Source organism: Rhinichthys klamathensis, unplaced genomic scaffold, assembly GCF_029890125.1.
Source record: "Rhinichthys klamathensis goyatoka isolate OS25496 unplaced genomic scaffold, OSU_Roscu_1.1 h1tg000485l_1, whole genome shotgun sequence".
Taxonomy (NCBI): domain Eukaryota; kingdom Metazoa; phylum Chordata; class Actinopteri; order Cypriniformes; family Leuciscidae; genus Rhinichthys; species Rhinichthys klamathensis.
Genome location: NW_026606972.1, coordinates 2,335,057 through 2,347,617, shown reverse-complemented (window position 1 = coordinate 2,347,617; position 12,561 = coordinate 2,335,057). Strand labels below are relative to the sequence as shown.

At 37.7% G+C, this 12,561-nt stretch overlaps 1 protein-coding gene across 2 annotated transcripts; it reads left to right on the top strand.

Moving 5' to 3' along the window:
* Positions 1-5,278: 5,278 nt before the first annotated feature.
* On the top strand, positions 5,279-11,565 carry napepld (N-acyl phosphatidylethanolamine phospholipase D). 2 transcript variants are annotated; one of them, XM_056237264.1, is made up of 5 exons: positions 5,279-5,505; positions 6,181-6,415; positions 7,269-7,915; positions 7,989-8,103; positions 11,228-11,565. In XM_056237264.1, the coding sequence occupies exons 1-5, from the start codon at positions 5,375-5,377 to the stop codon at positions 11,357-11,359; spliced, it is 1,260 nt and encodes a 419-aa protein (XP_056093239.1). In that variant the 5' UTR covers positions 5,279-5,374; the 3' UTR covers positions 11,360-11,565. The 2 variants fall into 2 exon arrangements, with proteins under 2 accessions (XP_056093239.1, XP_056093240.1); XM_056237265.1 differs by lacking the exon at positions 5,279-5,505 and adding an exon at positions 5,544-5,611.
* The last annotated feature ends 996 nt before the right edge of the window (positions 11,566-12,561 follow it).

Sequence of the window (12,561 nt, the reverse complement as noted above, 5' to 3'; positions counted from 1 at the left end):
TGGATGTAATGCAATTTAATATAAGTAATAGTAGGATTTGAACCCAAGCCTTTATTGCAGCCTCATCCACAACTCATGTGTCTAGCCACTGCACCATCATGGCTTTCACGAGAAGTACTGCTGTTCGGGCCAACTTTGCTGGATATAATACAAAACGTGGGTTTTAATGTAAGCGATAATGGGATTTGAACCCAAGCATCTAGCACAGCCTTGTTCACAACTAACGTGTGCTTAGCCACTTGCGCCACTGTGACTTTCACAGCAAGTGCTGCTGTTTGGGCCTCTTTGTTGGAAATAATACAAAACATGGGTTTTAATGTAAGCAACAATGTGATTTGAACCCAAGCATTTAGCACAGTCTTGCTCACAACTAACACGTGTTTAGCCACTTGCGCCACTGTGACTTTCATAAGAAATGCCGCTGTTTGGGTCGCTTTGTTGGATATAATGCAAAACGTGAGTTTTAAAGTAGGCAATAGTGGGATTTGAACTAAGGACTCTGGGTGAATGCGTTTGTATTTCAGTTTGAAATGTGATCAAATATAACAAGACATGACAAAATAAAACAACTGGATTTTAATTAAGTTTTATGTACTAAAGGCAAACAATTATCTTGTAAGCCACAAATTTTGTAAATAATTGACTTTCCTTTTGTGTTTTTGTAAAATGCAGAGTTGGGATTAGGACCCAGGCTCTTAACTCTCCACACAAACACTCATACCACTGCACCGCTGGCAACTTCTTACAGTGAAAAAATAACTTAGAAGAATAGTCTGAGTTGCATGTGAGTGAAACAACCCTAATTAACATCATTATTTAGTTAGAGTTAGAGCTAAACGCAACAGTTTAAGTCATAGATCTTAGTCACACAAAACACACACAAACTTTTGACTGAAGATCTTTTCATCTTCTATGAGACTGATGAGCATTACAACTTATTTATTATATTTATCATGAATGAATGAATCATATTCAGTGTTTTTTTTACTCATATCCTGTTATGAGCTGATTGTCATTTTGTTGTTGGCTGGCTGCTGTTATAAGTGTTACCGCTGATTTCACACCAGGTACATCTGTTCAGATGTTCGAGTTTTATTGTGAGTGAATTGTACAGATTCAGTCACTGAGCACAAGAGTCACTCAAAGAGACACCAGAACATCAAATGAGCTCAGAGAGACTTTATTCACATTTGACAATACATTTGTGACACAACATTATTAATGCATCAGGAAGATCTTATGGATGTGAAAAAGACATTGTAATATCCTTCAGGGACAAACAAACACACCATTGAACTTTTAACATATAATAGCATTTCAGACAAGGAGATGGAGACATAAACCTCGAATGTGTTAACAGTCAAAATGTTATTAATTTAATATAACAGTTCATAACATGAAGCAATTACAACGGTTTTATAACGGTTAAATAATTTAATGAGATTGCTTTAAATATTCAAATAAGAAACGTTAGAAAGAAGCACAGTAGTATGTTTTAAACATAACACTAAACCGCCAGTAGGAGGCGGCAGGTGACCGTCTTAATGAGCCAATCATTGATTCATTCATTCAAATGATTTGTTCAAAAATGCTGAATCATTTATTAATGAAAACACGTGCGAGTGTTGCTGTTAGATGTATATGGTTCTGTGATGTTTGGAACTATTTTCGCGGCTAAAACAGAACAACAACCGTCAATATTGTATCTAAAATGTAAGTGACTTAATTTGAACTGTTTATTGAACTGTTGTATGAAATCAATGTCACATTTTCAATCCTGATGATATTCAGGAAAACAGCACTCGTTGTGTGAGGTCTAACTGTATCATGCAGTTCTACTCGTCAACGGTATCGTTAAAAATATAGAAACTCTTCGTGTGTGCTGCGCTCATTTGTTTTGATTTCTCCGAGAGGGCCTGCGCGAGCCTAAACGGCGCAACCTTGTTACTGCCAGTAATACATTTATTATCCATCGATCACAACCATGATCGCAACTTACAATACATGTAATAAAATCAGAATCATTCTCTCGGTTTAATGATTTCCTAGTCATTTTTTTCTTATTAACGTTCAAATCGGCTACTCCTGTCGTGCAAGTAAAATTCTTTTTTACTTGTCCCTTAAAAAAAATCCACTTGTCGTGGTGTGGTGCCGAATTGGCTTTATGCCACAGCTTCACTACTTCCTGAACTTCAGCCAGCCCTTTGTTTCCTGTCTGTCATTATTGGACAAACTGATTAATCCAGGTGTGCCTGGCCTCAGTAACAATAATCAGGCACACCTGGATTAATCAGTTTGTCCAATAATGGCAGACAGGAAACAAAGGAGCTGGCTGAAGTTCAGGAAGTAGTGAAGCTGTGGCATAAAGCCTATTCTGACCCCCGCCAAATTATTACCCCCCCTAGTATGGTAGGTTTAGGATTAGTTGTGGGGGAGGGGTTAGGATTAGGGGTGGGGTTAGGATTAGGCAATCAGGTACTGATTTCAACGAGGGGGGTAATAATTTGGCAGGGAGTCGAAATTCGGCACAACACCGGACAATCGTTAATGTCGAGCCCTGATATACTGCATTAATTTTCCGATGCGGATATGTGTATTAATCCATGAAAATGTGTTTTTGTAAGTTGGACGTGGGGAAAAGTTTAATCAGTCGATCCCATAGACTGTAAAAAAAGGTCAGTCCCATAGATCGACAGTAAAAGAAAGGCCAGTCTACTTGATTATGTCTGAAATGCCATTCGTGACCAACAGAGGGGGACCGTCGGAATGTGAAACCCACGCAAAAATAATTTTCAACACATTTATGTTTCTTAAAAACGACAACGCTTCGTTACAGATACCATATTATATTTAGCCTCACAAAACAGAATAGCTTTAGAAAGTCTTCAAACCACAGTAACGTAAAACAATAACTTGCTAGAGAGGGGATATTAACAAACAAGTTGTGATGTTTACTCGTTTAGTAGGCTAACCGAGATTAGAGTTTGTGGACTCTTTGGAATTACAAATACCATTGACACCAAAAATTGTTAACTGGGATATCATTCTTATTCACACATGTTTGTGCAGTGTGTTAAAGGGATACTCCACTTTTTTTGGAAATAGGCTCATTTTACAACTCCCCCAGAGTTAAACTGTTGAGTTTTTACCGTTTTTGAATCCATTCAGCCGATCTCCGGTTCTGGCCCGTTTTTGAATCCATTCAGCCGATCTCCGGTTCTGGCGGTACCACTTTTAGCATAGCTTAGCATACATCATTGGAGTGGACAAGACCATTAGCATTTCTAAAAAAAAAATGACCAAAGAGTTTCGATATTTTTCCTATTTAAAACTTGACTCTTCTGTAGTTACATCGTGCACTAAGACCGACGGAAAATATAAAGTTGCGATTTTCTAGGCTGATATGGCTTGGAACTATACTCTCATTCCTGTGTAATAATCAAGAAACTTCACTGCCGTACCATGAGTGCAGCAGGCGTAATGATATGACGCAGCGCCTGAAAATAGTTCCGTTGTGTTGACGGAAGGTGGCCTATTTTCAGGCGCTGCGTCATATCATTACGCCTGCTGCTCTCATGGTACGGCAGTGAAGTTTCTTGATTATTACGCAGGAATGAGAGTATAGTTCCAAGCCATATCAGCCTAGAAAATCGCAACTTTATATTTTCCGTCGGTCTTAGTGCACGATGTAACTACAGAAGAGTCAAGTTTTAAATAGGAAAAATATCAAAACTCTTTGGTCATTTTTTTTTTTTAGAAATGCTAATGGTCTTGTCCACTTCAATGATGTATGCTAAGCTATGCTAAAAGTGGTACCGCCAGAACCGGAGATCGGCTGAATGGATTCAAAAACGGTAAAACTCAACAGTTTAAAGCTGCTGTCCGTAGCTTTTTTTGGGTTAAAAATTATCCAAAATACATATTTGATAAAATACATAACCAGCCAGTGTTCAAAACTATCTGCTTGCCTTAGCTCGATGCAAAACGGTAAGCTTGTAATAATGTTTTTAATTTTAGTGGTACTGGTGGATTTCCACGGGAGATTCGAGCATGTCTTTGCGTCATTACGTCACACCCGTACACATAAAGAAGGAGTCTCGGCTAGTATAAGCTATATTGCGTATGAGGATGTTGGAGGTAGAGATTTATAGCCTTTTCTCACAGCACTTGATATAATTAAACTTATCAATTTGATGGCGGATCCAGAAAGGTTCAAACGACGATCATCATCAGTGACAACTAGAGACTCACCCGCTGTAAAATGCAAAAGACTTCGTTCGGACTTCGGAGTGGCTACAGAAAAAAAGAGACTGCAACCGGACCCATGCGAAAACAAGGATAATATCGGAAGGACATTACATGATGTAGTCACGCAATGCTTGCTGACGTTGTTAACATTAACAATTAGAGAACATAGTATAGCTACTTTGCACGGTTTTGCGTGAAATGATAACTTATAAGCAATTGTTAGATTTAATCAGCGCGATTTACTGCAATGTCAGAACCAGAACAAAAGTGGATGTTTCTTACTAGTTCAGATGACATTTCCCGGTGAAAATTCTTATGTTGGTCATACTTCCAAAATGAATAATCTGTGATTCTGAATGACAATATCCACATCGGCGCGGTGACTGACAGCCTCACAGTCTCCTCAAAACACTGTGTTCATCCGCGCTGTGCCGTGTCGAGGGTGTTGAACTACAACCCACGTAAAGTTGATAATTCCGCGAATGACTGCAATTGCAGATTTCGAACAGAGATGGCGACAAAGAGGAAAAATGCCGGACTGCAGCTTTAACTCTGGGGGAGTTGTAAAATGAGCCTATTTCCAAAAAAAGTGGAGTATCCCTTTAAGACCATAGACTGTAAAAAAATAGGTTAAGACCAGTAGTCTTAAACATTCCCAAACCTACCCTCTTGTAGTAAAACATTAAAAGTGCAACTACATCTAACTTAAGGAAATAATATTAAGGTTCTCTGAATGTGAAAAGCTACAACACGGGATGATATTCTAAATCAGATGAATCATATTTGTCATGTTAGAGTTGGATACATACTCACAATCACAAGCATTTTTGCTCCAGTTTTGACACAGGATCAGAAATGAACTAGTCTGGTCTTGCTAAACTCATCGATGAGTGGGTGTTCAAACTTTCTGGCTGTGATAATCCGTGGATCGTTCATTACAAGGAAACTATTCTGCAACCAAACCGGCTAGTCCAGCTTTTCACACGCACCGAAACGCCGTGAAACACGGAGTTTTTTTTTTTTTACGATTCTCACACGTTATTATGCCGTTTTGAACTACTGATTCAAACTGCGCGTGTTGGCACGTTAAACTTTGACGCGTTTCGTTATTAGGTTTTTGTCCCTTATGGCCGCTCATACATCATCAGTTCCTTTACTGTGGCGCTTACATCAGAGGCGGCGCGCTCGTGCGGCGCTCGAGACACTCCTCAAACAGACAGGCTCGAGACTAGTGCGGCTGGCAGAGCTGACGCATCGGTACGTATCATGTCATGTCTGTTTGACAACAACAACACACGCGAGCACATGATAGACGAGACAAGACACATACATTCTGCTTTATAATCCGCTCCGGGGTTGTCGGGTTAGTTATAAACTGTTGTTTTCTTTTCAGGTTGATTTATCACCTTTTATGAAGGTATATAGGCTATTACAAATGTGGCATAATTAGATTCTCTGGCCAGATAAATATAGCATATTCCTTCGAGACAGTGCACGTTACATGTTTTTTTTTATGAAGGGTGTCTGCCAGAATAAAAAAAAAATGCACTATCAAGGTATAGGTTTTTAATAGTCCAGTTTTGAGTTTACAGCCTTGTCCTAAAAAGGTGTGTTTACAGTGATAACAGTCAAATGATTAAATTATGCAAAGCTGCTTTGAAACAATCTCTATTGTATAAAGCGCTATACAAATAAAGGCTACTTGTACAGATGGATACTGGTATGTTCAGTAACGGCAATGCAAATGTGCACAAGCGACCAGAAGGATATGCAGAAAAATGAGATTATCAAAAATAGCCATGTGTGATGTGAATAATTTTTTTTTTTTTTTTTTGCAGTTTTCTGCAGGACAGTTGTGTTAATTAAGGTCTTTCACCTCTTATGTGTTCTTATCTGTCTTATGCTAAAGTAGCTCAAATATGTTTTTAACAGGTGTTTGTGCAGTTCAGCTGCAGACAGGACTATCATGGCAGAGAAACCTTTAGTCACTGCAGGGAACAACTTCCCGCTGGATTACCGAGGAGAGCAAGATGTCTCATGTTCCAGACGGGACTCTCGTGGATGCTTTGTAAACCCTTGGACAACATGGCAGTTCCCCTCCTACAGTACCATTGCTCGCCTGTTCCTCATGGAGAAGAACAACAGTAATGTGCCCAGTGTCAAAGAGGTAAACAACACACATTTTGTGCTCGGTTTAGGAGTCACTGATCAGGAATGCATTGATTCAGCAGCGTGGAATCTGAAATGTCACACACACATGATTGCTGTGCTTTAAAACGGGAATATTATTGAATATAAGCATTCGCAAGTAAAACTAGTTTAGATTTGATTATTGTCTGTAAAGTCTGGGGTATAGAGGATTTTTAAAGTAGAAAAGGAGCAGCTAAATGGCATTCAACATTTCCTTTAATGTTTTGAAATAATTTGCTTCGAACGGTGGAATAGTTTTTCAGTTTAACATAATAGTTTAACATATTTTATATAACATATATAAATATGTTATATAAAACGTTTATTTTATACATTTGAATAAATCTTTAATTTACTTTTTACCTATTAATACATTTATAGTATACATTTACTTGTTATACACATTTATAGTAATTATAAATGTAATGTACATTTATATATAAAATGATTACATTTCCTATACATTTATAATTCTATATTTACTTTTTATGCCTATTTATAATCATTATAAAATACAATATACATTTACTTTTATAGAAAATTACATTAAATGTATAAAAAGTAATAACCATATATAAATGTATATTCATTTTATAATTGTATATTATAATAATTATATAAACTTATTATTTTATATTTAGACATTTATATATAAATGTATAATCAATTTCATATATTCAGTATAATGCATTTATAAATAGGTATGAGATGTAAATATGCAATTATAAATGTATATAAAATTGAACAATTGTATGCATCTTTTTTTATTTCAAATTTTATGAAAAAAAGGAAAACATTTTTTAAATGTTTTCTGTTTTTTTTATCCTCAGGTTCTGGACCGTGAGCTGCCGGTTCTGGAGCCGTATTTCGTCCAGAGGCCAGATCAGTGCGGGCAGACGGGCCCATCTGTGCGAGCGACCTGGCTGGGTCATGCCTCTGTTCTGGTGGAGATGGAAGGACTGGTGGTTCTGACTGATCCCATGTTCAGCCAGAGAGCCTCTCCACTGGCATTCGTGGGCCCGAAGCGTTACCGTGACCCGCCTTGCACTGTAGAACAGATTCCTCGCCTGGACGCTGTGGTCATCAGTCATACACACTACGATCACCTCGACGCAGGCTCTGTGGCAGCGCTGAACGTTCGCTTCGGTTCTGGTTTGCGCTGGTTTGTGCCGCTCGGGTTGGCCGAATGGATGAGGAAGGCAGGCTGTGAGAACGTCACAGAGCTGGACTGGTGGGTGGGGAGCCGCATTCCCGGGCATGATGATGTCACTTTTTTTTGCACGCCTGCACAGCACTGGTGCAAACGCTCGCCTGTGGATGAGAACAAAGCATTATGGGGTAGCTGGACTATCGTAGGGCCCAATTGTCGTTTCTTCTTCGCTGGGGATACGGGATACTGTTCAGAGTTTAAGGAGATCGGAAAACGGCTCGGACCGTTTGACCTGGCTGCCATCCCGATCGGAGCGTACCTGCCCAGGTAAGACTGTAAAGAACAGCTGTGTGTATTAAACAAAAGTTCATTAAATAATGATTTAACTTGTCTTGTTTAGAGGGATCATGAAGTCTCAACATGTGGACCCTGAAGAGGCTGTTCTGATTCACATTGACATTCAGGCGAAAACATCGCTGGCCATTCACTGGGGGACATTTGCGTTGGCCTATGAGGTATTAGCCCGTCTTTCTCTCACTCTCCCACACATTAATTTTCTCAGTGTGAATGGCTTTCACCGAGCTGGCCAGCGGTCACTGCTCTGATTGTGTGTAATAGCTGTCCAGCTGCAGTTGGGAAGTCCAGTCTTTGTAGTTGTAGTCAGTGCTTCCAGAAAAACGCTCCGGTTTTCTTTAAAAATGCGATGGAATATGAGGGATATTTATGCAATATTATGCGATGAAATTGCTGGAACTTGCAAAAACTATGGTTTGATGAAAAAGAGGGGGAAAAAGTGATTCCCCCAACACCCTGTTCTCACTAGGCTACTACCTTAATGTAAAGAGTCATTTCTTATTACTTTCTATGATAAGCAAGCATACTACATCACAGAAAGTGCTGGGAATATTTAAGTTCTCATCTTGTTTTATCTCAGACCATAATAAATACATCAAACTTACAAAACATTGATGAGTCAAACAAGTTCTGTAGCTTTACAAAAGGAATATGCTACAATTTCGGTAAAAATGAATAAATGAAATCTAAAAAAAGAAAGTGTGCTGTTTTACAGCTTTTCGATGTTCACGTCGCGTAATTACGTCACTTCATAACGTTCCCATGGCAACAGGGGGAAATGGCTGCTCTTGTGTGAAACGCAACATTTTTCAACTTTCTGCTAAGATATGACTTTTTTGCAACGAAAATGCGAGGATTATGACATCATGCAAGCCCCACATATTTTACATGGAAATCGGCAATTTATGCGACGAAAGTGCGGCGTATTTGAAAAAATGCGGCCCCCGCATAAATATGCGGATTTGGCTGATTATGCACTAAATCATGCGATCGCATAATCGCGTTTTTCTGGAGGGACTGTGTAGTGTGTCAGGCTTCACTGTTGTGTCTACGTTTCCATGCTTCTTCAGGCTCAACACTCCCTCAGAGGCATGTACACATTTGAGCTGGTTTCTAGATTACAATTAGCTGATTAAGTCAGTTTAGAGAACTTAAGTTTTACTGTGTCTCAGGATTAGGTTAGCATTGTTTATTATATTTGTCAGTCCGAGGATTATTAACCCTTTCATGCATGAATTATGATAACCTCAGTCAGGATTTTTTTACTATGTGTTTTTATTGCTCTTATGGCATGAAAAACAAGATTTGATTTTTAAATATTTTTTTTTTCAAAGAGATTTTCAGGTGTCCACTTGAGTGGACAGCATGCATTTATGGTTTAAAACTGAAGAGATACTATATTAAACATAATACAATAATCAAACAGATAAAGTATGTGTATTTAACAAACTAATCAATACAATTATATCAAATCATGTGAAAACTATAAAATATATACAAAAAATATAAATTTGAAATATTGCAAATGCAATTGAACTTCATACAAGTTGCACTTCGTGTATCTTTGATATCAGAACATGAGGACGTGATTCCATCAGAAATTTCTTTATTAGCTGATAATTCTGATTATGTTCAAGATAGACACATTTCTAGCATAGGCCTCTTCTGGGAAAACCAAGCGATACGTATTTTTCAATCTCATCTGAAATTAGCAGTGTTGGGGCATGCATAACGCATTCAGGTTACTTTTTTGATGTTACAAGTAAAGTAATGTGTCACAAGTAATGTGCATTACATAATCAGATTTGTTTTAATGTTACGAGTAAAGTAATGTATTACAAGTAACATGTATTACCTAATCAGACTACTTTTTGATCTAACAAGTAAAGTAATTAATTACAAGTAATGTGCATTACGTAATCAGATTACTTTTTGTTGTTACGAGTAAAGTAACGCATTACAATATAGTACATTACGAAATCAGATTACTTTTTGATCTAACAAGTAAAATAATGCATTACATGTAACATGCATAACGTAATCAGATTACTTTTTGATGTTACGAGTAAAATGCATTACAAGCAACATTCATTGCGTAAACATAACTTTTTGATCTAACAAGTAATGCATTACATAATTAGATTACTTTTTTGATGAAATGAGTAAAGTAATACATAAGTCACATAAATTATGTAATCGCATAACTTTTTTCGATGTCAATGAAATTAACATTCTAATAATACAAATACATTTATTTACAGTAAAAAAACGTCACTGCAGATTAAGTATTTTCAAAAACAATATTCACAGTATAAGTATGAATTGTAGCTGAAATATAGCCATTGATGCATGAGGTCCACTATAGTGGACAGGTGATTAATCAGATTTTTCTCCCAATCTAAAATCAAAACTTGAAAAATTTTACTGTCATATGACTCATTAGATATTGCTTGATGCTGCAATATTTTTTTTACCTACAAGAGTCTCCTAGGATAGAAGGAATGGGTGGATATTCCGGAGCAACTTGGCATGTCTGACTGACCATTGGCCATCTTGGTTTGGAGGGGGAAAAACTCGAAACACAACGGCTTGCAACTTGGTTGCAATGTATAGGATGATGCACCAGGGTCCACTGAAGAGATTGATGTGCAACTTTGCCATCAAAACCCTTGCAAATTCAAGAAAATGCTTTTTTTTAATAGCTGTCCACTCTAGTGACCACTGTGCATGAAAGGGGAGACATTTTTTCTGACCTGTATTTAGGCCTCACTTGCTGAACTAGGAATTCAGTATTTGTATTGCAGTTGTTTTTCCTGTTTATTTATATAATATGTTGTGTAAACTCACACGAGTTTTAATATTGACATGTTTTTCTTGCATGTTTCTTGAGCACCAAATCTGGAATAAATTACAATGCAAAATATTTTGCAATAGAAAACAGTTTATTTAAATTGTAATATTTCAGAGTATTATTGTTTTTACTGATGAGCACAAGAGATCCCCAAACTTTTGAACAGTAGTACATATAAACTACTTTTCAAACTGTTTTATTAAAATGTTTTTGAAAGAATTGAATTAAATCCTGTTCCCCTCCCTCTCTCTCTCTCTCTCTCTCTCTCTCTCTCTCTCTCTCTCTCTCTCTCTCTCTCTCTCTCTCTCTCTCTCTCTCTCTCTCTCTCTCTCTCTCTCTCTCTCTCTCTCTCACTCTCTCTCTCTCTCTCTCTCTCTCTCTCTCTCTCTCTCTCTCTCTCTCTCTCTCTCTCTCTCTCTCTCTCTCTCTCTCAGCATTATCTTGAGCCTCCAGCACGTTTGCGTGAGGCTATGGTGAATCATGGACTGAATCCAGATCAGTTCTTCACGCTCCATCACGGAGAGTCACGGATGATCAACCACAAGGACATGCACTCGTCCAGCTAAACCAAAACACAGGAAGTAAGCAGACACACATATATGACTGCTTTACACAGGCTGCATTTTTATAAATCATTTTGAAGATAGTGCTGATCCAGTGGCTGGACTCTGGATTTAATGCAACATGAATGTATTATATTTCTATTTTGTTTAATATAATTTGTCATTTAAAATATCATGGAATGACCATAATAAAACAACATCTGAGTTTAGCCTGTGTTTCAAAACAGTATTTAGAAGCTCTGCTGTCTAGAAGAAGAACATAGTTCAGGTGAGAACAATTACCTGTGAACATTGCAGCGTTCATAAGATGGAGAAGAACCAAACCTTAAGAAATTCACTTTATTTGCAATTGTTTAATAACATCATTCTCAGATAAAAATGCAATATTACAGGAATATACAGCAGAGATTAATTTAAAACTTCCTGTCAAGAACCATACAATCTAAAGATATTTTTTAGTTTTTATTTACTGGTAGCGTGCGTTATAAGCAAGACACACTCTGTCACCAAAGACAGACTGACAGATACAGATACAAACTGTACAATCACTTATTTACAAATCCAATTTTTTGTTGTTTTTTTTCTTTTCACTTATTTTTTGAAAATAGGAGTAGAAAAAGTGATTGAATCTTCAGATTTACGTAGCGTATTCTTTTTAAAATCTAAATGAACAAATGAAAGAATGATGGAATGAAACAAAAGAGTCAGTAAAAGTAGAGGAGGGAATGACAGACCATGCAGACGTCTCACAGACTTATCAATAACACCTGGGGTCTAAACTCGATTAAATAGTCCAAAATGTGAATGACCTCTGACGGTGTTTCGTGAGAGTCCTGAATGGTCAGCACTGATTCCTTCGAATTCTACCAAAAGCACGACACGCATCTAATTTTAATTCAGCTCGTAAATCTAACAAACAGCTCAGGACCTTGAGACTACTCTTCCCGTCCGCACCGTCGATCAAAACTAGAGAAGCTGCTTGTGTGGTCACTGAAATAAAGCCACTGAGACGATCCGCTCAGATTTCTCCCTTTGCGAGTCTGATGGACTTGAGTGGTTAAATGACAACCGAATCGCATCAAAACAGTGTGGCGCAGATTCGCCTTTCAGCCAACAGAAAGACTTGTGGGACGGTGTAGATGAGTGAGCGTGAGGGAATCAATTCCCTCAGTTCTCCTACCCTTTATAGAAAGAGACCCAACGAA

Excerpts from the sequence above, each read along its gene's own strand:
- napepld (XM_056237264.1), top strand. The coding sequence starts at position 5,375 with ATGGCCGCTCATACATCATCAGTTCCTTTACTGTGGCGCTTACATCAG. Across the intron at positions 6,416-7,268 it reads ATGTGCCCAGTGTCAAAGAG|GTTCTGGACCGTGAGCTGCC; the intron begins GTAAACAACACA and ends TTTTATCCTCAG. Across the intron at positions 8,104-11,227 it reads CATTTGCGTTGGCCTATGAG|CATTATCTTGAGCCTCCAGC; the intron begins GTATTAGCCCGT and ends TCTCTCTCTCAG.